Raw genomic sequence first — 26218 nt, forward strand, 5'->3', positions numbered from 1 at the left:
CTGTATGCACCTATAATATATAAAAGATGTGTCAGAGGCAGCTGGTTCACTGCAACATCTGACCAAACACAACAGGGGAGCCAGGACAGTGAGTGCATCTGACTATGTTTGCTTTGCATGTGAGCACAGTTTAGGAAGAAACTCATCACTTTCCAACAGATTTCCAGGCCCCAGGAAGGTTTTATGAGGGCTCCATGGCACCGATACCTCAGCCAACACTCTGGAGCTTTTTCCTCTTCTCGTGTGACTTTGGAACATCAAGAACTGCAGACCTCACCCTGAGTTAGAATCTGCAGGAATGACTTCACTCCCAGCTTCAGCTCACAGACACCACACTAACAATAGCTTTGCGGGTGTGGACTAAGAGTTGCTCCCGGGCCCAAGTCTGGTAGGCACACTCTGTTGTGGCCTGCAGTGACAACTCAGCACAGGGCCTCAGCAAAAGGGAGCATTTCAAGTCACCCACAAGAGACCTGGATCCCTCTGTCCCTGCTGTGTGCTTCTGGAGTCAGCAGGGGGGAGGGGGGAAGGGGGAGTAATGGGGTAGGATTGCAAGACCACTGAGCCTCAGTAGGAGGCCAAAGATAAGCAGCAGTCATAGTGACTACTCTATAAGGAGTGTTCAGCATTACGCTCATCCAGGGTATGGCACCATTGTCATAAACACACACACACACACACACACACACACACACACACACACACACACACACACACGCCACAAGCTCTCCTCTCCTGGTCTCACACTTGTGGATAGTCACTCCTAGTTGGGTCTAAACCTGCAACAGTGATAGGATAACCAAGGAGCTTAACAAAGAGGGTGCCAAGTGGACACAGGAGCTAGTATTGAACTTCCGAAAACGCACCTGGGATGCATGCTGACTTGCAGACACCCCGAGAAATCACTTCTGCCTGGCTATCTACCTTCTCAACTTGAAACAAGGTCTGGTGGGGTGCCAGCCTTTGGTACCTTTTGTAGTGTGATCAATGGTCTTCATTTACAACTGTCACATGGGCTCCTGAGGCAGACATATCTATCATGAACTAATTTTTGTTCCTGTCTAGGAGGAAGGAGAGAGCCTCCATCACATGTATCCACAGGAGACAACCAGGCCCACCCTGGAGCAAAAAGCCAGGCCAGGATCTGACACAACTCAAAAATAGAACAGGCCCAGATAACCTTAAACTGACGGGAGTGAAATGGAAAACAGAGACAGATGAGCACCTGGGCTCGCCAGGCCTGCTGTTTGAGACTCTGATAGCTCCCACACAGCCTCGGTGTGGCACAGTGCCACTTGCTGAATCTAGAGCCACCTCCTGTGTCCGAATCTCACAGTCTGCCCCTTACAAGTGTCACTGACACCAGCAGCACATTGTGGATCATGCTATACTCCAAGACATGAGATGCAGGGGTGCATAAGGTACTGAGAAGCACACAGGTGTGCAGACACAAGTCTGGGACCCACTCCCGACCTAAAGAGAACCCTTCAGGGGCAGGGGCCCAAAACTGGAAATGATGACTATCAGCTGAACCACCAACATCAACCAAGAGAACCACTGACATCAGCAAGCATGTGCCTCTTCTCTGGACACACCAGCTACACCTGGACAGCTCAGAGCCAACCTATGACCAGCAGTTCTGGAAGTGAGGATGGAGCCCCTACTCTCTACCCTCTCAGAGGCCTGGTTCACAAAGACATCTGTGTTTCCCAGAAGAGAGCCTCAGAGAACTAGGATCGGAAGAGATAAGATGGCCTTTGGGTCTGACCTTACCAAGTCACACTCTCTAGCATAGCTGAAGCACCAGAATAGACAACGTGAGGTCAAGAACCAGCCCTGTCAGACCACACTCTCCCTCTACTTCTGTCCCAACCCATGTATAAGACACACAAAAGGGACCAAGTGACATCCAGGCTACTGTAGGCCCCAGTGCCAGGATCACTCTGCTTAGTCACTAGACACAAAATGCTCTTGGAAATACGTTGTAGTCACACTCCTCCATGTCTCATCTCCTGGGTTCCACTGGGACACAGGTCAACAGCAAAGGACCCCACCTGCCATGGGCAGTGAAGTCCTGTGTTTCCATCACAAGGATAGCTGTAGCTAGAACAGCCCCTCTGCACATGGACAGGCTTGCTGTTGGCACTCATTCCTACCCACGTCAAAGTCTGTCACCTGCCAGAAAATACCTGGTGGTGGACAGACAGGCAGTTGAGAGAAAGAAAGCATGGGCAAAATGGTGAGGGTAGACATAGAATATTTCAGTAGTTTCCCTCAAATATTCACGCACTTATTCCTGAGCCCCAGTGGTTGTTTATTCCCTCAATTCTTTCTTTTTGGGGTGTTGTCCATATCTGACTCTGCTCAGCAACAGGCAGAGAAGAGACAGGGCTCTCTCTCACTCCTGATACCAAGGAGTAGAACACTAGAGGACACAGAGGAGGGATGGGCACTCTGGAGCACAGGACAGAAGCAGATGCAGACGGGACAGCCGTCCTGGGATTGGAAAGCACCCTTGGGGCCGCTCCTAGGAAGAAAGGCGAGTGCTGAGCAGGGAAGGGGGGGCTGCCTTGACTTGCTAGCTCAGTTATGAGGAGCTTGTGACCCCACCTGCCACGGAGAAGCACGGGCCTCAGTGAGGACCCTGTGACCCAGAGTGCTGGCCTGGGGATCGCAATCACCGTCTCAGACTGTCCCTTAAAGTGCCTCTCTGTCCCCCATTGTAGCTGCAACTCACCTCACTGCCTTGACCTGGGAGCCTCCCTTCCCTCTCTCCCCACAGGTGGGGTGCCATCTGCTTTCGGCCCACCCAGCATCAACCTCACCTGTGAATTCTGCCTCAGATCCAGGAAAAAGGCCTGTCTTCCAAGGCCATTAGCAGTCAGCCAAGCTGACATACTTCAAGTATGTCCAGGCTGGCCTGCTGGCCTGTAGGTGCTGGCTGGCCACAAGTCAGAAGGGGAATTTGACTTACCTAAGTTGCCTGCGTCTGAGTCTGGAGGCCCCTCACCACTGTGGGACCAGAAGGGTACCGTGTGCTGAAGCCTGATCCTCAGGCTCCCCTGTGAAACCCAACCCCACCCCTTGTAGAAACAGAAATCTAGGCTGTTCACTGTACTACAGACCTTCAGGGACAATGGGTTGACACAGTACTTCTACTGTCTGGGCAAAGCTGGCTTTGGGAAAGAGAAAGAGAAACTACTACTAGGTCCCCAGGAAACTCTGACCCAAGCTTGATAATACTGCTCTCTTCAAGTACAACATTCCCCAGGCACCAGAACCAAATATCACACATGGGGTTATGTCATTTCTTCTCAGCGGCATAAAGTAAGATCATGTCCATTCTACAGATTCAGAAACTGAGGCTTTTTCAAGGTAAAGGTTACAGAACAAAGACAAGAGAAGCTGGAGCCACAGGTCTTCCTGGGCATCTATTGTGGCAGAAATGAAGGTGCTCTGCATGCTTGCCACCCCACAAGGACCTACACACTGGCCTGCTTGGGAAGGCCTGGAAACTCTTTTCAAACTAAGGGGCATGTCCTCTGCCAAGATGGCAACAGTAAACACCTTCTTAGCTGGTTTTTTTTGTTTTGTTTTGTTTTTTGTTTTCCATAGCTCCTGCCTACACCCTGCTGTCTAGTGATGAAGTGCCAACCTTGGGCCCTGAGAGACAGACTTCGTCAGGAGCTGCCTGGGAAAGGAAAGGTCAGGGGCTAAGTCTTTGAAGTACCCTGTCAGACTCAAGGTCTGGCTTCAGAGTAGTCCGGATGTGGCATTCCTTCAAGGACCAGGTTCTCTAAGGGCTCCCCAGCTAGGAAGGGTCTGTTCCCCAGCACTTCCAGATACCCAGCCCATGCCATTTCCCTCTGTTTCTTTCCAAGTTTCAGAGCTTTAAGTGTCCTCATCAAGCCTTGCTTCCTGCCCTGTAACATATTCGAAGTACCAGAAGCAGACAAAGAGCATAAGGCCCCGTAGGTCAAGAACTGACCCTGCCCAAAGCTGCCAGCCTCCTAGCACACTATGCAGAGACTCTCTTCCTAGGTGTCCTCTCCAGCTTGTACGACATAAGGACAAAGCAACACCCAGGCTGTTCTTCTGGGGTGTACTACCTAGTCACCACATATTAGACACACAGTGGCCTCCTGCCATCTTCCAGCACACACTTTGGGGTTGCAAATGTCTCCAAAAGTCCCAGTAAAGTGCACTGGACTTTCTTTCTCAAGAGAAAAGGTACAGACTCTTCTGCATTCACTAGGAAGTGGGGAAACCCATGAAGGTTTCTCAGGTTCTTTTGGCTTTTCACGCTAAATAGCATCTGGTCTACCCTGTCCCTGTCTCCCCTGTGATGAGCAGAACCAGTTTTGAGCACTTACAGAACCAGGGCCTAGAGTTCCCCTGATCCCACATCAGGAAAGAGGGTACTGGAGTTTGGGAAACACGGGGAGTGAAGCCCCTGTACTGCCTGCAATGAATGGGAATGCCCCCACACACCTGACAGAGGATGCTTGCTCTGCTAGGGATTTCTCTGTACCTGTGGTAAAATCAGGACACACATGTTATGTCTTGAAGCCAGGGCTATTCCTGTTGCCTCATGTGAGTACTAAGCAGGATGTGCTCCTGAGTGAGGCAGAGGTGACAGTGAGTGAGATCCTGTCACTCACGGGACCAAGACGGGCTCCACTCTCCATCCATGCATCCCACCAGCAGGCACACTCTGAGCAGGTCCACTTTCAAGCGCAGGGCCCATGTACTACTGGGGTGCTCACCAAAGGCAGAAACTGTCCTTTGGTGAAGTCTAGACACAGCTCCAACAGACCAGTACAGAGCCCCAATCTCTCCTACACAGGGCACCAAGGCTTAAGGATAAGCCCAACTCCCTAGAGATACTGTAAGGTCAAGGGCACCACTTCCAATCAAAGGTAAGAAGGAGTCTGAATCCTCAAGTCAGTCTCTGGGTCTCGGGTCAAGACATTCATTCACAGCTGGAATCAGGACCCATGTCAGCTGCCTTCTGAGTCCATTACAGGATGAGGGAAGTGGTACCAGCAGTCAAAAAGGAGTGGACGCTTCTGGCCATGTTCCTGTACTCATGCTCATGTGTTCTGATGGCTTTTCTGCTTCAACAAAAACCTGGCCTGACCACTCACCTGATGTCCTCAGTGAGGGCATGCTCACCTTGACTGCAGCTCTGACTTGATTCATTTCCTCTCTCCTTGTGGAAGTCACATCCCGATACTTTACTGCAGAGTCATAAGGAAATAGTGTCAGGCTGTCAAGGAGCCTGTCTAAGGTAGTTGGAAGGTGTGGATTTGATTTTCTCGTAGGAGAGTTTGGGACAAGCCCCATAGCTGGCTGGACATGTCAGGGTGTCCACTGGGTAACAGTGATGGAAAAAGCCATCCCAGTCACGTTATCTGAAGGCTCTGGGCAGCCTTCAGGTCAAGGACAATCTGGCACAGTCAGTCACCCAGAAAGATAACATGGGCATCTTCCTTCAGTAAGTCAAGTGGGGAGACAAAAATCGAGCCTGGGGCTGTGCTCAGAGCACTTCCTCCATAGAAGTTCAACAAGACATTCGGAAGAATGCATAGACAGGAGGGAGGGCCTGTGGAAGCAGAGACGGTGTCAGCCAGTGTGAGGATGGCATGGAAGAGCTTCCCAAGGATGATAATGATTCACAGCTCAGGGAAGGGAAGAGGGGAGACAGAGCTGGCTTTGCTTCGGTGGAGGGGCTGTGTCTGTCTCCTTGGGATCCCACAACACTTTTATAAACCAGGGGCCAGGAGGGGGGCTCACAGACCACCTTATCTACTCACACGTGTGTCTGAGCACATCCCTGAGCCTGGCTATGGGGCAGAAAGTGTGGCAACTGCCCTCAAGGCTTAGGGGCTGGCAGAATGTTGAGCACAGCCGGATCTGTCACAAGCCTGATGAGGACGAATATCTCTGACAGATGACAGTGCAGAGGGGATGGATGGGATCCATCTAGGTGGGAAGAAGCTCAAAGCAGCCCCGTGGACCCTGGGGGTGGGGGTAGGTGGCACAGATTACAGCTTTCAGATTCATCCTAGGTGATGGGCTGATACAGGCTCTGAGACCAGGAAGAGCCATTAGTCTCAGAGAGATGGTTGCAGTAGAAGCTGGAGACAAGCCAATCAGAAGAAATCCCCTGACGGCAGATGGTTGAGAAGGCAGGGCCATCTTGGCTATCATGAGGGAAGGAGGTATGAATCCGACAGCTGTCACCAGCTAGCCAACCAACTGCTGCCCTCCCTCTGTCCCTCATCACAAGGTGATTGATTATCTCACTCACAGCTCCAACTCCCCAGGCTCTGTGGGGTTTTCAACTGAGCATAAGCCACACAGGCTTCCCATGAGGCCCTGTTTAATGCCATCACTGTCAACGGTCAGTGGATTCGTGGCTCTCCTTGACGAGCTTCCCAACTGGACATTCAGCACACCAGGCTTTGCTGTCCTTGCATGACATGTCCAAGAACAAGAGCCTCCACTCCCTGCTACAGCAAGTCCAGCTGACCTGGAGCCAGACATCCCATCCAATTATTCTTATCTTTATCCAGAGCCTATGTTTTCCCCTCTGAGTCCTCTACTATAAGGGTTTCAAAAGGTTGTGAAATCCACAGAGATAAATTTCCTTGCAGAATAGAAGTGCCAGAGGTTCTGTCTTTTTTATCTTGTAAAGAAGTAATGGGGAAACTGGAGGAAGACTGAAATCTCGATCACTTATTTTTAGGGTGTCGTATATCTTGAGACTTGCTTTCTTATTTAAGAAACAGAACACACCTAGGTCAACATGACAGAGGCTGAAGTTCTGAGTTTGGTTCAAATGCTACCTCTGTGGCTTCCTGGTTGGGAAACAGAAGAGTACCAGGCTCCATATCTGAAATGAGAGTAGCTAACCTGCTCTGGAGACCTGTAAATAGGGGCATGCCAAGTATCCAGTGTGGCCTGCAGAATGCAAGAAACATGCTTCTTTCCTTGTCCTGGAGAGTAAATATTGGCCATTGGGAAGGGTCTTATACCTGGATAAGCAAGTCATTTACTTACACAGCCGGCTGTGGACAAAGACACTCTATACCAACAGAGATTCACCTTTACCTGAGCTCTTTGCTTGGGTAGATGTAAGGCAACAGGAGGCATAAGAATGCCAGTATCCCTGGATGCTAAGAGGAACACCAGTGGCTCAGGGTTGAGGACAGGAGCTCTGTCTGACTCTGAGTGCTGTGAGACTCAGGAACCAAGAAACCCACAGAGACCTGGATGGGATTTCTATCTGTGCTAATTGGCACCGATGCAGACCAGCAGTTTCAGTCCCCTTGAGTTCACTGTGACTAGGTAGCAGCACAAGAAACTCAATGAGGAGCAACCAGAAAAGCTATCATTACAATTAAATCTGTCCCCATGGTATCTGACAGCTTGAGAAGGCTGCTCTGAACAGACCAGCAGGGACAGCCCTATATGTTCTGGTCTGTGAGAACACAGCCCTTCACCCCAGGAAGGGACTACAGCCTCATTTGTTCATTCATTCATTCAATCAGTCATTTAGTCAGTCATACATGCATGCATGCTTTTATTCATCAATGGATATGTACTGAAGGCTGTTTCCATTTACTCAATAGCACATAGGCTGTCCCCACCCTCTGCTGTGGGTTCATAGAATATAAAAGAGATATAGGCAACAATAAGAATCAGTGGGTGGGAGCAGAGTGGACAGAAGTAAGGGGGAGGGGAGATGCGTGACCAAGTCAGAATGGCTGTGGTCCCCTCCTCCCTACTACTCTCCATGTGAAAATGTGCCCATGCAAGATTGCTGAGCTAAAAGTGAGTGGGAAGATGGGGTGGCAACAAGACCCAGCATTCATGAAGCAGGGCTGGGAAACTGGGGGTTACACCAGAGATAGAAGCTAGAAGTGCCTGGAACTCCTGGGTCCCAGATTCGGCATGATGCTGGCTAAATGCAGAGCAGCTTTTGGGGGGAGGTGAGCCATTCTGATGCAGAAGGCTCCACAGCCACCTTCAGGTGCTCCGCTCCCAGGGAGGCCTATGATTCTGCTGGTGTCTGTGGGGCCCGTGTGTCGCCGGCACCCTGCTGCCTCGTTTTCAGCGTGGTCACTGGGGATCCAGCTCCAGCTCTACCTCTGTTTGCTGCTTTCAGAGCCCTTTGTGCCAGCTCCCTGGCTAGCATTCGCTGGCATGTGGTCAATTAGGGGACCAACCTGGGTCCCCAACCGCCATCAGAAAGAAGATGTCTGCTAAACAGGGATGGGTTCCAAGCACGCACGGAGACACCTACTACTCTTGAGCAATGGTCAATAGGTTTTCATGGAAGGCCAAGAGGAGCCCATCAACTCAGGAATCAATACCCTCCAGATGATCTGAGGCAGAACGAGCCCCCTCTGAGTCTATTTCTGTTTGTTTGAAGGAACAGTAATGATGACCTTGGAGATTTGTGCTGGCATTGAGAAATGCGTGTGAGGAAGAGCTGGGATGTGGAGCTGTGATCTGTAAATGTGAAGGTGCACCACGCTCTCTGAGGCAAGGCAGGGTAGTGTCCCTCCTGAAATCCCCAGGGTCTGCTGCTACCTAGACTGGCACTAAGTATCCCTGCTCCTAGTTGTTGCCCTCAGGGCAGAACTCGGAGCTCAGCACACACGTGAGTCTGCAGGGACGCTGTCTGACGATGGAGAGCTGGAAATACCCACTTTTTGCAATGCAGTGCAGCCCTAATCTGTATTCCCTGCAGGCCCAGAGAGACTACACAGACCAATCACTGGCATCTCAGAAGACACAGAGAGCTCTACAAAGACAAGAATCAGTGGAAGGAGGAGTTAGTGGGTGGCACAGCAGTGGGACATTCCAATCAGTGTGGCAAATAGCTTAGCCTATTAGTCACCACTACTGGGTATCTATGGAAATGCCTAATGATGGTCTTCAGGATAGACAGACAGACAGCATACTGGTTTCTACAAGATCCTCAGATGGGCCCAGTCCTCCTCCTCCACACAGAGGACTGGATTAATATATGCATTCTCTCTCTTTCTCTCTCTCTCTCTCTCTCTCTCTCTCTCTCTCTCTCTCTCTCTCTCTCTCTCTCTCTCTCTCTCTCTCTCTCTCTCTCTCCCTCCCTCCCTCCCTCCCTCCCTCCCTCCCTCTCTCTCTCTCTCTCTCTCTCTCTCTCTCTCTCTCTCTCTCTGAGAGAGTTAGAGAGGGGAGGGAGGTAGGGAAGCAGGGATGGATCCAGGAACTGAGACAGAAAGCATCCTGGAAGCACTAGTCTCATTTTGAATTCAGTGTCCTCTTGTGAGTCTGGTCCAGCCTGTGGCCTTGCTTTCCCTGAGTCTTGTCTTGCTGCAGCTCCTCTGCAGATGAAGCCCTGCAGTCCAAGTCTGCAGCTAGCACACACCAGGAGTAAGGCAAACAATTGGGGACATCTGCATTCACTACAGCTAAGATAAGAACAGCAAGTCAGTGGCCCCCTGCTCAGAACTAGTCAGGAGACTTCTCTCCTCTGGGATGACAGCACTCCTCTCACACAGAATAGTGGTGCCTTTGGCATTACAGATGAGGAAACTGAGGCACAAGGAACCTGGCCAACAGCCCAAGTCATGTGTAACTCACCACCGGGAAGTGGCAGAGCCAGAATGAAAACCCATGTCTCCTGGCTCTGTGGTGACACCATGCCTGCCTGCGCCTGACACTGCTGTCACCAACACAGACAAAAGTCCATAGCTTAGCTTTGCTCTCTGCCAAAACCTCCTAAAGCACCAGCAACTTCCAGAAACCCACACTGAAGCTGCAACACTCCCAAACAGAAGACTCTTAAAAGTGGGACATGTGACTTTTATCTTATCGGGGAAAACATTTTGAGTGATCTCCATGTTTACCAACAGAACAAGTATTAAATTATCTTCCCCCCATTTGATGAATAGCTCAGCCTTTAACAATATGTGTAAGGCTTGTTTATAATGTAGGAACTGTTTATGTTTTTGTCAAGCTTGAAAAAGGATAGGAAAGTACAATGATGGCATAGTCATTTATATAAACAAAATTAAAACCGGGGAATCATGAAATGACTTGGGAATGTACAAAACTGAAATAGAGGTTGTTTGGGGATAAGAGAGAATGTTTTTCTTTACCTAAACTTTCTGGATTTTTCTTTTGCTTTCTACTCTGAGAACAGAGAACAATCACAAAGTAATACCATTAAGAGGTCAAGATTTGGGGAAGAAAGGACTGTGCTAATTTGCTCCCTCCCAGCTGTTAAGAGCCAAGGGAGACAAGACAGTACCTGCTGAGCCCCCTGCAGTTCCTGAGGTTACTGAAGCTCTCTACACAAAGCCCTCACTCCCTGCCAAGTAGTTAGGATACGTACTACTTAGAGGGTTAGGGTTAGGGTTAGAGTTAGTTACTACTAAACAATGACCTGTTCCTTTTAAAGTGGCCATGGAACCTTCACTAAGGATTCTCACTGCTCAGGCCTGGAACAGCCTGTGTGGTCTTACCTGACCTCCAGCAAGCCATGTGGGTTCAGCTCCTGAGGGAGCTGTGACCTCAGTTCATCCTCTGAGGAAGGCATGAGAGTCAAGATCACCCTCAGGACCCTGGATACAGGTCTGAGCTAGTTGGCTCTGTACAGGTGACAGATATGGCTAGAGAGAAGTGGTTTAAAACTGGGATGAAGACCCTGTCCCACCATGTGTTACTGGCAGCCTGAGAGACAAACACAGGGTTGGATATGACCAGCTGTGAGGGAGCAGACAATAGTGGCTTTCTCTCTTATTCCATCACATGGCTTGGGTCCTGGTGGTTTAAGCCCACTTGGACTTTCCAAGACTAAAGACAAACCAACTCTGCCAATGACTTACCCCTCTAATACCAGGATCATCACCTCTCCATAATACCACTTGACCCCTCACCTCACAAACGACCCCTCTAGGCTTCCAGAGGTATGTTGGTTCCTAGCATTACTTCTGGAAGCCATATAGTGTTCCGGATAAATGTCAGTACTTATGTATCTGTCCATATTCTGGTGCATGTGACATGTGCTCACAATGGCCAAACCAGACCTTCTCAACTTCCAAGTGGAAGGGACTTGACCATCTGCCAAGAACTCTCCTGGGGTCCCGCCATGGATGATCGCAGTTCACAGGAGGCATCGAAGCAGATAACAGCTCCTTCCCTTGAGTGTTCCTTTGGGATGATGTTACATAGGAAAGGAAATCTTACTTCAATTTCATTGGTGGACTTACGGGCTCTAGCTTAAGCCTTAGTAAGATGACAGAAACAGGTTACCACATGGACTTCTGGGGTTAGGAAATCTACCATTCAACCTCTATATCCAGCAGGCCTTGCAAAGGAAGAAGGTGACGACACACCATTCAAGTCAATTGAGCTGCCCAGCAACTTGGGGAAGTGGAGCAATACTGCCCTATATACTCGTGAACAGGCTTTGGGGGCACAGCGCCATTCCCCAGCCTCACAATGAGATGACAGCCACCTAATGAAACTGTCCTTGAGTTTCCAGTATATAGCTTCTCAGACAATATAGTTTGAACAGTGGCACTTTGACCTTCCTGCCAATTATGCAAAAACTGTCACATCCAATCTGCTAAACTTTTCCCTCAACCATGCAGAAGCCCCCACATCCACACACACACAAAAGAAAAACACTCTCAACTTCTCCATGAATGGGCACTGAAAGATGGTGGCTTTTGAGCCAACTCTGAACCACTGGTTGAGGGAAAACATGGTGACCCCAATTATCAGGGCCTCCTCTGACCCCTTTCTCTTTCTCCCACTGATTTCTAAGGACACAAATTTTCTTGAGAGTCTTCCATATATCCCTGGAAGTTGATTGGTCCTACACAGACACCAGGGAGAGTCTAGGAGGGGGCAGGGCAATTTGTTGAGTGGAAAGGAAGAAGAAAGAGGTAACAACTGTTTGCAGATGACTCCAACAATCTGATCAGATCACTTCCAGAGAGCAAGAACCACATTACAGCCAAAGCACAGGTGTCTGCTCCACGATACCTGGGAGAAATACTTAGAAAGGCATGAGCTTAGGTCAGCATCCAGGGTTGCAAAAGGAACACACAACCCTATCAACAGGGCTGGGTTGAATGATGGTGGCCTCCCACAGGATAAGCACCAGACAGATAAGGAGTTCACCAAATAGACTGTCCATGCCCAGCATAGGAATCCATAAAGCTCAGTCCAGGAACATAGTAGAAGAGCAAGAAGGAAGATGACCTCATCCCATCCTACCAACCCACATAACTAAAGGCTACCAACATTTTCAAACTCAATCGCCATTGGAGAAGAGGGCCTGGAAAGACCTACTTGGTGCTGAGCGGGCTGCCTGCAGAGGCTGCATATGGAGAAGTGAACTCCTTTCTCTGTGATTTCCTGAGGCGGTCACAGGGGCCCTCCTGCCCACCCTCCTGGAAGCCAGAGGGGCACTGTACTCACCCCACTGCAGAGGCGCCAGCTGCAGGTGCTCCAGGACGAGCTGGTTCAGGAGGCCCTCCACACTCGCCTCACCGCTGCGCTTCAGGGATGGGTAAGCTTCAGTCAAGGAAAACTTAGCTCCTGCTAAGCCACAGAACTGGAGGAGCCAGAGAAAATTCTAGACAGATACACCACCAGATGAGAACAGTCTTAATTAAATGGGTCTCCCCTCTGTTCAAGTGGTTGTCTACCCAACGGTGAAGGCATCATGCTGAGAGCCCACCAGGCATAGAAACACAGCAACTCCCCTCCCTTCATGTATATATACACTCAAACAAGTGACTGTTCTAGAAGGAAGAAAGAGCTCCAGGATAGTCTTGTCCCAACAATGGTTCTTGCTGGGGGAACCAAGTCAAAATTGGAGGCTATTTTTCCTTAATAAAATACACAAACTGTGGTTGACTGTTCAGGACAAGCCTGTGTTTCTCGAATCATACTGGGTTCATGCTGGTTTCGTGTTTTGTGTGTTATACATCTCGATGTAATTGCATACATTATTGTGAACATGCTCTCTCCAGTGAGTTCATAATTGAGTAAGTCATGAAGTCTCGCAGCAAGCATCAGAGGATGAAGAAATCACGGCTTAGAAGTGCAGACAGCAGACAAATACCAGGAGCTGCTGGGAGAGCTCTCAGCAGGTCTGCAAGCCTCCCGCCTCTCTCGAAATCAAAGTCACCACACCACACTCAAGCGAAAAGCAAATGGGGAAACTGAGCTCCTAACGTTTACTAACAATTAGAAATAGAAGGAAAGTTCACTTCCTACTTCCTTCTGGCAAATCCATTCTGTTTAGCAAACATGCCCCTTGTCCCAAGTGAGACAGGCAGGGAGGCAGTGGGTACAGAGATGCCAGGAAGGGTTTGACATTGAGCCAAGTCCGGGAACGGTGGTGTGAGGACACCTTGTAAGTAGAGGCTCAAAGGGGCCGATGTGCAGGACTGAGTAAGAGGCAGGGCCAGAAAGTAAAGGGGGCTCATGATCTCAGGTCTCAGACCAGTACATCTCTGAAGCCAGCAGCTCCACTAGGTGTTTAGGGAAAACTACACAAACTAGGGCTGCCCAGAAAGCATGGCTAGACCAGAATTGACTGGGATGATGCTAGACTAGCCCCCATGATTCCTAGGGAGCCTTGCCAACCCCTATGTGTGCCACATGATGCCCTATCTGTCTATCCCCTGTGTCTCCTTCCTCGTTTGGTCCTTCCTTCAACTTCTCTTTGATCCCACTTCCTCTAGGAAGTGTTTCCAAGCCATCTCTGTTCAGAAGGTTCTCCTGTGTCCTCTTCCAAGACACACTACATCTGGGCTTCACCACCAGCTTGTGAGCCCCTGAGGCCCACAACAGTGCCACGCCCCACTAACAGTGCCCAGTGTAAATGGGAGCCAGTGGGCAAGCACCCAGGTGGGCAGCACAGGGCCACGTCTCAGCCTGGGCAAAGCCTGGAGCTATCTCCACAGATTCGCCTAACTTTGAGGTTTTGAATTCTGTCACTGTCTCTCATGAACTTTGGACAAAAACACAACAACAACAAAAATCACCCTGAGTTGGCTTCATCATCTGCAGCATGATGACAAGAACACTTGTAGCTTCACAGGATCCTGAGAAGGACACAGATGCACCTGTTGTCAGGAAGGCCCTGCTTCCCTCCCCTCTGGGGAGTCCCTTCCTTGCCTTGCTTCAGGGAGTGAGCCACTGTTTTGCTGTCTCTACCCCCTGAGGGATCCCCTCTCTTCCAGCACCAGCCAGCAAAGGTGTTGTTTTTTCTCCCCCCACCCCACACACATAATTCTCTCTTAAGAAGAGCCCTCCACATGCTGTCGCTCCATCTCATTACCATCCAGGGCAGGTTTGCTCAAGTGTTGTTATTATTGGCCAGCACTCTGCAATGCACTCTGCAAGAACCTCTTGCTTGGTCCTGCAAAAGTCCTGGGAGTGAGGATTCACCCCGTTAGTTCAACAAGGAGGAACAGATAGGGCAGTTAGGGATACTGAACTAGGACTGCAAGCTAAATCTGGGAGGTTACAGGCATAAAAGAGATATGGTCTTGCAAACAGAAAACACTAACCTCCAGCAACCCCAGTACGGTCACATGTTCACCTGAATGAGCCAAAGCCAGAACGTAAATAAAAAGATGTACGCCATGTTCCCAGCAGGGCTGCTCACAGTGCCAAAAGGTGGAAACGTTTCAAGTGTCCACTCTCATATTATTAAATAAAAAGAATGCAGTCCGTCTGCACAATCAAATGTCATTCATCCTTCAAAGAAAGGAAGTCTGACACATTATGTGCATGTCCCTTGAAGACAAAGAGAAGCCAGGGACAAAGGGACAAACAAGGTACCCAGTAGTCATATCCATAGACAAAACCTCAAATCCCTCGTCCTTAACCCCATCCCTGGCTGTCAGGGTTTTGAGGTGCTGGGTCTAGTTCCAATCTGAGAATGTGAGAAGCTCACAAGATGCACGTGGGTGAGCTGTAGGCTTCGCCATGGTTAAGATGGTAAATTAAAGATAAATAAAAACATGCTGACGGAAGGAAGGGACTCTGCAATTAAGGGAAGGAGCTGGGGAGGATGAGGGGCTGAAACCAGGTGCAGAGACTGGGAACTTGCCCAGCGGAAGGGCCATCTGAGCCAAGTCTCTGGAAGGGACTGGAGGGAGACAGGCACAGAGGAGGGGCCCAGAAGCAGAGGCAGGAGCCCAAAAAGCAGCAGCAAAGAGTACTTCCCACCAGACCATGCAAACTGAAACTCCCTTGGGGTAGGAGGGGGAGGGGTGGTGTTCAGAGATTCTTTAGGAAGCTGTACTGCTGGTCACTGCTGGCTTAAAGGACACCAAGGTCACTATACACACAACTCAATTGCTCTGAGGTGGCATCACTCTTCCTGAGAATAGTTCACTACTGAGTCAATTTTTCCTAGCTACCCCAAGCTATTCTAATCAACAGTTTAGCTGAGGGTGCCATCACTGTAGTGAACCCCTTATGTAGCCTCCAGCAGTTACCCCATGTGGGATTTCCCAGCCATAGAATATGAATGTAGAGGCCAGAAGTATTCCTGTGACCACTCATGCTCTGCTACGATTTTGTGATAGACTTGCTTGCAAAAACGATCAAACGTAACCTCTAAATCAGGGGTGGTGGTAGACCCCTGTTGGCAATCTCAGTACTTGGGAGGCTGAGGCAGGAGAATCAAGAATTCTTCCAGGCCTGCCTGGGCTACATAGTGAGACCCTGTCTCAAGAAACCAAAACCAACTAACCAAACAAACAAACAAACAAAAGAAATAAGTAAACAAAGAACACAACAAAGAGCTCTCCTCTTTCCTAGCCCCTGACCAAATGCCTGCTGGGTATTTTGTGATTCACTCTAAACAAAGACACAAAGTTCATGGGACTGGAAGAAAGAGCATAATTACAGTTTTTGGTTTGGGTTTGCATTTTCATAGAACTTATTCCCTGGGTAGGTATCAAGTCCTGGGGGAGGAAATACCCAGAGCCACTACACTGGGGCTTGGTGAATGTCAATGGGGAAGGGCACTGGTAGGAGCTATAAGAGTGTTATCCATTACTTCTAATCAGATGAATGAGGCCCTTACACCTGAAGAACTAGAAGTCAGGGGGTTCAATAACTAGGTGCTAGGCTGCTTAGTGATGGCACAAGGCCCACAGAGAGCACCTAGAAAACCTTCCCAGTGGCACTGGCCTTTGGCAACCATTCTACCTGCTTCTGAATTCATTTGCTTTCAGATATGAGCCATAAAGGGTACTGCTGAGGTAATAGAGCTGATCCCTGTGTGTACAGCCTCTTCCTTGCAGTCCTAAAAGCCACCCAAGATGTCTGGTACCTGAGTCTGAACCATAAGTGGCCAAGCTGGTCAGCCAAGGTCCCTACCCATGATGCAGCAATACAGTGAAGATGGCAGGAGCTACTTCTTAATGTGCACATCTTGGCATCTGGGGAGAGAGATAAATAAATTATGATGGTGACAAAAATCACTAATACTCCTGTAGAGAAATTTCTAAGGTGCTTCCTATGGGAAGGGACCTATGGTAAGCATCTGCCATGCATAGTCTGATAAAAATTTCAAATTTGGATTTCAGAACATGTTGGTTGCAGACAAGGACTGTTATTTCTAAGTTGCTGCTTTTCATATATGTATATAGTATATATTAATCACTTGGTCAGATTCACCCTCTCTGCTATTTTTTGATTGTTTTGTGTCCCCCACCCATTTTTTCTTTCTTTTTTTTTTTAAGAGATAGCCTTACTCTGTAGTCTAGTCTCACTCTGTAATCCCAGTTGACCTTAAAGACATGGCAATCCTCCTGCTTCAGCCTTCTCAGCCTTCTGAATGCTGGGATTACAGTGGTAGTCACTATGTATTTCCACTCCACAGATTTAAAACAACCCCTCCACACACAAAATTCTCAGGCTTGTGGAGGGAACAGGAGGGTTTCGGTGTTAGAAAGTGGAAGGTTGAGGTTTTGAACCCAAGCAGGATGACCCTAGAGCCTTCAGTCTGTACCCTGGTCTACACACTCCTAGATGACACACTGTGTGAGTACTTCACTATAAACTGGAACCCAGGGATCAAAGCCTCTGTTTGACTGTGAGGATACCTCTGCCCCACAGGCTGGGTCCCTTCAAGGCCTGTGCTTGCAAACAGCTGAGACAGCATCCTGACCTGTCAGAGCTTTCCAGCCTGGGGAAAGCCAGGCATGGTGCTGGAGCTCTCCGTGGTGCTGAAGCATGACACCTCCCCGTCAAAGGCAATCCCTGTGCTTAGAGAGGTTTTCTCCACACTCTGTGGGAGTGTTAAGACTTTCCCTGAAAATTTTCCAAAATAGGAGTGAATCTCACGAGTCAGGTGGTCCTCTCCAGCAGCCCACAGTCATTCAGATTCAGTACCTTCCAAAGGGTTTCCCAAGAGCTTGGATGCCTCACTATTTAAGACCAGCCTACTTGACAAATATGGTCCATCTCATGTACCAGCTCTTGGGTAAAGGACTACAAGTAAAAGGTTGCAGCCCAACCCTATGAGAGCTCAAGTAAACAAGCAAATTGTCATAGATAGAAATTATAATATTGGAGAGACCTCTGTAAATGATTAGCAAGCCTCTTACTTGACTTTCTAATTTGTATCATCAACTTCTAAACACTGATGCCATTTTTCTCATCTCGGTAAGTACCCTGGCATCTTAGCAGAGCTCCCCATGCCAGTGACAGGACTGGACAGAAAACACCCACAATGGACATGCTGTCTGGGGAGAGATCCAGAGAGGTCTGTAACTGGTTCACTGCAGCAAGTCTTGTTCTTAGGACCATTCTAGAGCTCCAATGAAAAGAGATGGTGAAATGAATGGAGGGCAGGCAGGTTAGGTACTCGCTATCAGTTTGTCCAAGTAATGTGGCCATCTCAACAGTTCCTCTGCACAGTGTGGTTAGTGGGAAGGCCATGGCAGAAGAGGAAGCCTAGACATTACTCCTAGGTGGAGCTCAAAGCATAGCACTAAGGGCAGCCTGAGTCCCAGCTGATTGTGTACAAGCCAGGTGACCTTTGAGCAGGTGAAATAGCCTCATGGACCACGTTTTTCTCATTGGTGGTCAAGGGAGAAAACTACATCAGAAAGCTACTACAAAAATCAACCGTTCTGTCCTGCCTCTAGGACTTCTGGCTAAGATCAAGTACAGTATTTGTCCTTGTCACTTCAATATCTGGTATGTCCTTTATCTGAGAATTGAATGGATTTTTACAGCTACACATTAGCTCAGTATTACAGCATTTGCAGGAATGGCACAGTGTGTGGTGTGTGTAACCTAAATAAATTAAGCAATCTATGTGTGTGGATCGGATCGACATCTGACATCTTGTGAGTGCTAAGAGCACACAAACTGTGTGCTTGCTCAACACATGCCCAGTCACATAAGCGCAGTGCACAGTAGCTCATGTGCACACAGAGGCTTGTCATGATGCCCATGCAATGTCCTTTCACACACTCTCCAGCTGGCCAGATCTGAAGTCCACACTGTCCATGTGTCCACCCTGATTCTAAGGAACACACAGCCATCTTATTCAGATGGGTGGGGGCTAGCAACCTAATCTGTGACCATTCCACCTCCTCCCCCTGCCCAGCAAGGGTCAAACGGCAGGAGTTATTTGACGGAATATCCAGCCAGGCTTCCCTCCAGCTACCAAGCCTCTGTACTGTGCTGTGCTGTGCTGTGCTGTGCTGTGCTGTGCTGTGTAAGATGAAGTATTCCTGAGCCAAGTTACTACAAACAGCTCTGATAGCTGAATTCCCTAGAGGCAGCTACCAAATGATTCCCTGCATTTCACCTTTGATGATCAAGGAATCAGCTATACTGATGACAGGGGCTGTTTGTATTAGAATTCATTTAGATAAAACTATTTCTCCAAGCGTGACTGACTATTACAAAAAATGTAGCATACTGGGTCTTAAAAGAGTTCATTTAAAGAGGGTTAGAGTTTTTCAGGAGATGAGAAGACAGGGCTCCATTGAGAAGCACCATGGAGAAGACGATTGGAAAGACTGAAGAAGAGCCTGAGCTGCTTGGCAGAGCAGCCTCACTCCCATCTCAGCATCAAGAGGGGACAGGGTCAGGGTTAGTGTCTCTCCTTGTGGAAAGTGGCAGTCCCAGAGGGCGGGACGAAACACAGCACAGACTCAGGTGGGTTGTGCTGTCTGAAATCAGTCATGCCCAGGGCTCTGTGACTAAAATCCTTACACGGCTGTGAAACTCCAAGTAAGCCTGGTGACCCTGCCAGCCTGCATAGGCTGCCTAGTGCCTGCCAGACCAGCACAGGTACTCTGAGTGGCATGCAGGCAGGGCACCAGCTGCTCTCAGCCACCCTGCTCAGAAGGATAGCCTTTAAAATGTGAGACCTCACACTCGAGAAAGGTCTATGGTGGGAGATTTTTCAATATACACAAGGCAGTAGGAAATGAGGGATAGTAGCCATAGATTGTCTCTGTAGCCTGGCTCTAGAGAAGGAGCCCAGTTTTACCTCAAATCACTTCACTTGGCCATCCTGCACCTACAGTGGGGCAACTAAGCCACAGCTTTTCTGTTGGCGGTGAAGGCGCCAACACACCATTTCACAGGTCTGACAATGCTCATCACACTGTCCCTAGCACTCAGCACAATCTCCAGCACAAACAAAGCTCGATGGTTAAATCTTCTGGAATTTTCTAGCCAGATGCACAGTCTGACCATATCCACAGAGTCTGCTTCCAAAGGAGATGATGGGAGGAAACCCATATTAGATGTGCCTTTTCCTGGCAGCGACATTCTCCATTTCTACCTTTGGCCCTCTGATAACCTTCCACTGCTAACAGTACCCTGAAATGTCTGCCACACCATATGGATACTCTGCCGAGACTAACATGCACTCAGGATCCTTCCTCCCACTCAGCTGAACTCTGATCACATGCCTGTGTGGGTGCAGGCATTTAGACGACTTTCCTTTTTCACAACACACTCCACAGAGTCACTCTTTTTACAAAGTTTCTCTACATCTTACTTAGCCGTACAACTCCATTTTGGCTCCCAGACAACTGCATCCACATTCTCCACTGCCAGTCAGAGTGTGGCTCAAGCCCTGTACCGGTTGGCAGCCATTACGACTTGTCACTATCATGAATAGCAACACTCAAAAGAAACAAAAGATCCAAAGTCAGGACCACCACTGGCCCCAATAAGACCTTTATCCCCTCAGAATCAATACTTCATTAACTGGGGCCTCCAAGTGTGACAGGGCTGAGGAAATGCCAGCTCTATGGTCCACATCCTGCTATGGCATTTAGAGCTGTCTGTAGTTGAAACTCAGTACATATTAAGCGCCTCTCACTCCCCGAGGGTGATGGACACTGAAAAGGATAGAATTCTCCAGCATATGTCCAGCTTGCTGCTGATCTCCAGGCCTCTTGCCTCTTGCCTCTCATCTTCTAGCTGCTTCAGATTTGCCAAGGGTTCCTTCTCTCCGGGGGATTCTGAGACACTTTCAAAGTTGAACTTGTCCACTTGAATAGCCATTCTGAGAGAAGAAAGAAAACAGTGGAGAATTAATCAGTAGGGCAATTTCTTCCCAGAGCTGTTGGAGAGTCAGCACATGCCAGCATGAGACAGTCTGATGAACCATTATCGCTAGTAATTCCTAACAGATTCTTTCTCAGAAAATGAAATAATTACTCCCAAGGTGGCCCTGACTGCAGAGCTGGCTCAACACACAGTTCCAAAAGAGCCACAGCCATAGATTTAGACTTCTGAGGAGCCTCGCATCACCCCAGGTATAGGCTTCCATTGCACAATGGGTGTGGCAGACAGGACCTAGAATGTTGCTCCCTTCTGGATATCCACAGCGCATCCTAGCATGGATGGACCCTGGGGACTTTGCTCTGCTCTCTAAACTCTGCCTGACATGACTTCACAGTGCAGCCAAACAGGTTCATGGTCTGACCCACACACCCTGCTCACAGTTCCACAGCCAATATTTTCCCACTGTAGCTTCCCAGCCACAGACTTGAGGACCCTCCATTCAACTCTCTGGCCAAAGGCACTATTCCTCAACAAAACACTCTCATTGCTTACTGGGCCCTCTGACCTTCTACGTACTTCGAGAATGCAGAAGACTCTCTGCCTTAGTCTTGGCTCTGAAATGTTCTAAGTCATGAAATGGCTGAGCCCTTCTCATTCCTGAATCAGGGGCTGGAAAGGCCCTCCCAAGCTCACTGCAGTCACAGCAGTCTATCCTCTATTCTCTCCTGCAGGATTCCATTTATTTCTGCCAGGGCATTTATCATGAGTTTAAAGATTTATCTCTGAGTAAGTTAATCGTATCTCAATTCTACTATAATTTAGCTCTACAGGGGCAGAGATGCACTTGGTCTGAGTGACCAGGCTCCCCAGGTATAGAATAATGTTCAGGACATGTCAGTGACTCAGTGAATAACCAGCTAGAAGGATGAAGGAGCAGATTAAAAGCCTCCCCAGACATCACAAGTCAGTCTTTCTTTCCCATTGTGTCTGTACTCTGACCTGTCATATGTCCCCACCAAGGAGCAGGAGTTGATTACCTGAGGTCTAAAACTTTACCTCTTGGCCTAATTGGGCATATACCAGATACTCACTAAAGGTACTTTTTGTGGATGTTAGGAGGGAGGCAGAGAGGAAGGGGGCCTCTAAGGAAGTGCTATTCATGAAGACTCATAAGCTGTGGTTCCAACCGAAACAGGCCTCAGAATGAACCAGCCGATGGGTGAAAGTGGATGCTGATGGTATTGTGGGACTCTGAGTGGCCATATTTGTCAGCAAAACCATAATCCCCTTTGGGGCTTTTCCAGACGTACATCACACTCAGTGATGTAGTGTCAAGATCTGTGCTGGCTCTACTTAAGGCTGATGAAGGGTCAATAAATGCATGGTACTAGGTTCAGAGCCTGCCTGGAAGACTGGTGGCCCAGGGGCTGCCTGGAAGACTGGTGGCCCAGGGGCTGAAGGCACTGCTGGGTAAACACAGTCCACGCAGACAGCGACAGCCCCCTAATGCTAAATATACTTTTGTGGTTTTTTCTAAGAAGTTTATCATAAACTCTTGGAAAACAAAAAAGAACAAAAAGGGTAAAAACTAAAGACTAAGAATATAAGATCTTAAAAGTTATACTTCTGTTCCAATCACTTCCTGAAGTATTTGTATTTTAATGTTATTAAAAAAATTTTCTGCCCATCTTGGTAATTCAAAGGAGTGACTGCATCCACAACACATGTGCTTGGATAAGTAACCATAGTCTCTAGAGAATTCTATGAGCATACACCATCAAAAATTAGTCCACATAACTAGGTATGCTTCTGGGTCTGAAATCCCAGCTCCCAGAAAGCTGAAGCAAGGTAGCTGTGACTTCAAGGCTAGCCTGGAGTCAGAGAAGGTTCAAGGATAGCCCAGGCTATGTAGCAAGACTATCTTTTTAAAAATATGTGGGAGTGATGGTGGTAGTATGATTGACCAGGCAAAAAACTTCAAAAAGAATTTTAAAGCATTTACTACATGAATATGATGACCTGAGTTTGAATCATGGATCCCATGGTAGAAGGAAAAAAAAAACCTGACTTCCAAAAGTGGTCCTTACCTCCACAAGTATTCGGGGGTATGCACCTGGACCCACATACACATCATACAAACACAAAACAAACAAAAAATGTGTGCATCTCATTGATACAGCATTTGCTAGCATGTACAAAGTCTTGGTTTTGACCCCTAGAACTATTTTTTAAAAGTTTTCAATACACAAAAACAAACAAAAGAATCTTAGTACTCCCAATTTTTCGACTCTCTGGGATTTCCTTTTTTTTTTTTTTAAGTTCATATACAAAGAACTCAAGAAACTAGAAATCAAACTACTAAATAATCCAATTTAAAATATGGGCTACAGATCTAAACAGAGATTCTCAACAGAAGAAACTCAAATGGCCAAGAGACACTTAAAGGAAATGTTCAACATCTTTAGTAATCAAGGAAATGCAAAATCAAAACCACTCTGAGAAATCTTACATTGATCAGAATGGCTAAAATAAAAAACACCAATGACACCTTATGCTGGATAAGATGTAGAGAAAGGGGAACATTCCTCCATTGCTGGTGGAAGTGTAGCAGCTATGAAAATCAGTATGGCAATTTCTCAGAACATTAGGGATCAACCTACCCAGTAATACCACTGTTGGGCAAATTCCCAAAGGAGGCACAGTCACACCACAAGGATATTTGCTCAATTATGTTCATAGCAACATTATTTGTAATAGCCAGATATTGGAAACAGCCTAGATGCTCCTCAACTGAAGAATGGCTAAAGAAAATGTGGTATATTTACACAATGGAGTATTACTCAGTGGTAAGAAATAATGACATACTAAAATTCAGAGGCAAATGGACAGAACTAGAAAACACCATCCTGAGTGAGGTAACTCAAAACCAGAAAGACAAATATAGTAGTATGTACTCACTAATAAGTGGATACCAGACATGAGCAAAAGATGCTCGGCCTACAATCCACAACCCCAGAGAAGCTAGAACCCTCTTCCAGAAACAGATGGAAGCAGATGCAGAAATCCACAACTAATCATTGGGCCAAGCTCGTGGAGTACAATCTAAGTGGGAGAGGACCTATAATATGACCATGATGGGGAAACCCACAGAATCAGCTAACTCCAGCTAGTGAGAGATCACTGACTCCAGTCTGACAAATGGGGAACCTGCATAAGACCAAACTAGACTCCCTTAATATAGGTGACAGTGTTGTTGCTGGGAGGCAGTGAGTCCAAGATCTAACTCTAATGCACAAACTGACTTAGTGGGGCCCATTCTATATGAAGAGATACCTTGCTTAGCCTAGGCACAGGAGTGTGGGGGGTGGAGAGGTGCCTTGGTCCTGCCTTAAGGAGATGATGGGACAGACTTAGTAGACTTCCAAGGGGAGGCCTTACCCTCTCCAAGGAGCAGATGAGAGGTGGGAGGAGTGGGAGAGGGTAACTGGGATTGGAATGTAAAATAAATTAATAAAATATGTACTGTTGTGAGGTGTCCTGCCAGTTCTTTGTTATTGTCTTGTCCTCACTGAGAACCCTGGAGGCCTGAGAGGTTCCCTGCATGTCTATACCAGTCCCTTGGCCATTACAGGGAGTCACTTTTGTAGATTCACTGTTCAGTGCTAGCTCCATTCAGAAAATGGAAAGTCACCAGCACAGAGATCCAGAATGCTCCTTTGGACACTGGTCAGCACATATCTAAAATTTACACACTTGTATTCTGTATTAAAGGAATAACATACTCTGGGTCTCCCATGGCTGACAACTGATGCTGCTCCCCTCCCACAAAGCTCCTGACAAGTATGAGGACAAGGAGGTGGAGCATCCCTGGTGAGAGAAGTGCAAGCCACTACCTCACATTCCCACACACGAGTGCCAAGGAAGCAGCTTTCCTTTTGGGCAGGGCCGCTGGCTTGCAGAGCAACAGGTCGGCAAACTAGCAAAGGCAGAGCATCAGGGTGCACGGTCTTGCTCCCCACAGTCTTTGTGGGACAGCAGAGAAAGGATGCATCAGGAGTTGAGGTGCAGGAAGGAACACCACAGGTGCAGGGTTGTTTCTCATGGGTGGAGAGCTCTACGGAGGGGAAGTGAGGGATCTGAGGCCACATAGTCTGGACTCCAGCTCATTTCATGTAGAAGCTGGTCACCAGAGGCAGCCACACAACTGTCTTCACACCTGGGACCTCCCATACTGCAGGATCTGTGAGCATTCACTTGGCTCACTTGGTGTAAGTGGTGCTCAAAAACATTATAGCTGCTATTTTTTTAGGGTAATGAAAATGTTTTGAAATGGATTTCGGTGATGGCAGCACAGCTCTCCAAATGCCTCGGAATGCTGTACACTTCAGGTGGATGGACGGTATGCTATGTCAACAGGGCTTTTATAAGAAATTATGGCTGTTACAGGAACTTACACTAATGATCAAATGGACTAATCAAAGTATGTTTCGTATGGTATAAAATGCCACACAAATGCCAATGGGCTGTGTGTTATGCCCCTCACTGTCCTGCAGTCACAGGCATCATTCCACTGAAGTGCATGTCAGGTGGCTGCTCACTTACCTTTCTCTCAGGTGGTGCTACCAGAGCCCAGCACAAAGCAGACACTGGACAAAGACAGCTCAGGGAGCAGCTGTCTACACCATCACAACTAGTTGTGGACCCCAGACCTGGCATGATGGATATTTTCTCCACCATCACCTGAAAACCTCCCTGCATTCCCCAGATCAGTTGTTTCTAAACAGAACTTTGTGTCTTTCTCCGGCCTGCTTAGAGATTCTGCAGATGTCAGAATGGAGGTTAAAATGTCAGCTAGACTCTTGGCAGGTTTTCTGTTATAACCAGGAAGTCTGCTAGAAATTCATTGTGACTTTGGACAGGTGACTTTGCCTAAGTGAGACCAGGCCAGGATGTGTGTGGCTCAGCAGAGATGTCCCTTCAGCTTCAGAATGACTACAGAAAACCAGCTGTTTGGAAGGCTCTCTGCCTTGTATGACTCAGGGGGCTTGAGTGCTATCTAGCCTTTTCACCAAGCTTGGGTGGAGTTTAGGCTGGGTTAAGAAATGTCTCCCAACGGAAGTCAGAGGAACACCATGCATGGCAGGATCCAAGTAAGTTTTTGCTTCCTCACTCCATTCCAGTGACAGGCTGATATTGTCTAGAGACTATGACACTAACTCTAGGACTAAATCTGTTTCCATGGAAAGAAGGCAACCTTACTTTGAGCTTCGTGCTAACACAGAGAATGAAGTAGCTGGAGTCGATTTAGCTCACAGCAGATAGAACCAGGACAAACATGACACACTATCCTCTCACACTAGACCCAAGAAAATCTAGAGAGAAAAGACCTAGAGGGCATCTAGTAGCTTATTTCCTAAGATAGTGCTGAAGAAAGAAGGCAAGCATGCTCCGAGGAAGGCTCTGAGATCTGGCTTTAAGAACCTGTGTTACCCTCAGCACATTAATGAGAAGCCGAAGAACCAAGCTGTCCTAGAGCTCTACATCCATGTGTGTTTTGGTATTTATGTATACACAAAAACAAATGTAAGCAAAATCTATATAAATGCACACACTAAGGAATGCAAAAGAAATAAGT

General features: G+C 48.0%; 1 protein-coding gene and 1 pseudogene across 8 annotated transcripts in view; one reads left to right on the forward strand and one right to left on the reverse strand.

Annotated features, from left to right (window-relative positions):
• Trappc9 (trafficking protein particle complex subunit 9) overlaps positions 1 to 26218 on the reverse strand; it is a 456271-nt gene that overhangs the window by 81650 nt on the left and 348403 nt on the right. For 7 of the 8 annotated variants that reach the window (XM_040736321.1, XM_040736319.1, XM_040736315.1 and 4 more), the window contains 2 exons: positions 20428 to 20581; positions 12487 to 12577 (listed from right to left, as the gene is read on the reverse strand). In XM_040736321.1, the coding sequence (XP_040592255.1) occupies positions 12487 to 12577; positions 20428 to 20581 (245 nt within the window). Of the gene's footprint in view, positions 1 to 5034; positions 5241 to 12486; positions 12578 to 20427; positions 20582 to 26218 lie in introns of those variants that run through there. The other variant, XM_040736322.1, reaches the window with a different exon arrangement.
• LOC121136281 lies at positions 18181 to 18290 on the forward strand (annotated as a pseudogene).

Source organism: Mesocricetus auratus, unplaced genomic scaffold (genome assembly GCF_017639785.1).
Source record: "Mesocricetus auratus isolate SY011 unplaced genomic scaffold, BCM_Maur_2.0 Super-Scaffold_100055, whole genome shotgun sequence".
Classification (NCBI taxonomy): Eukaryota; Metazoa; Chordata; class Mammalia; order Rodentia; family Cricetidae; genus Mesocricetus; species Mesocricetus auratus.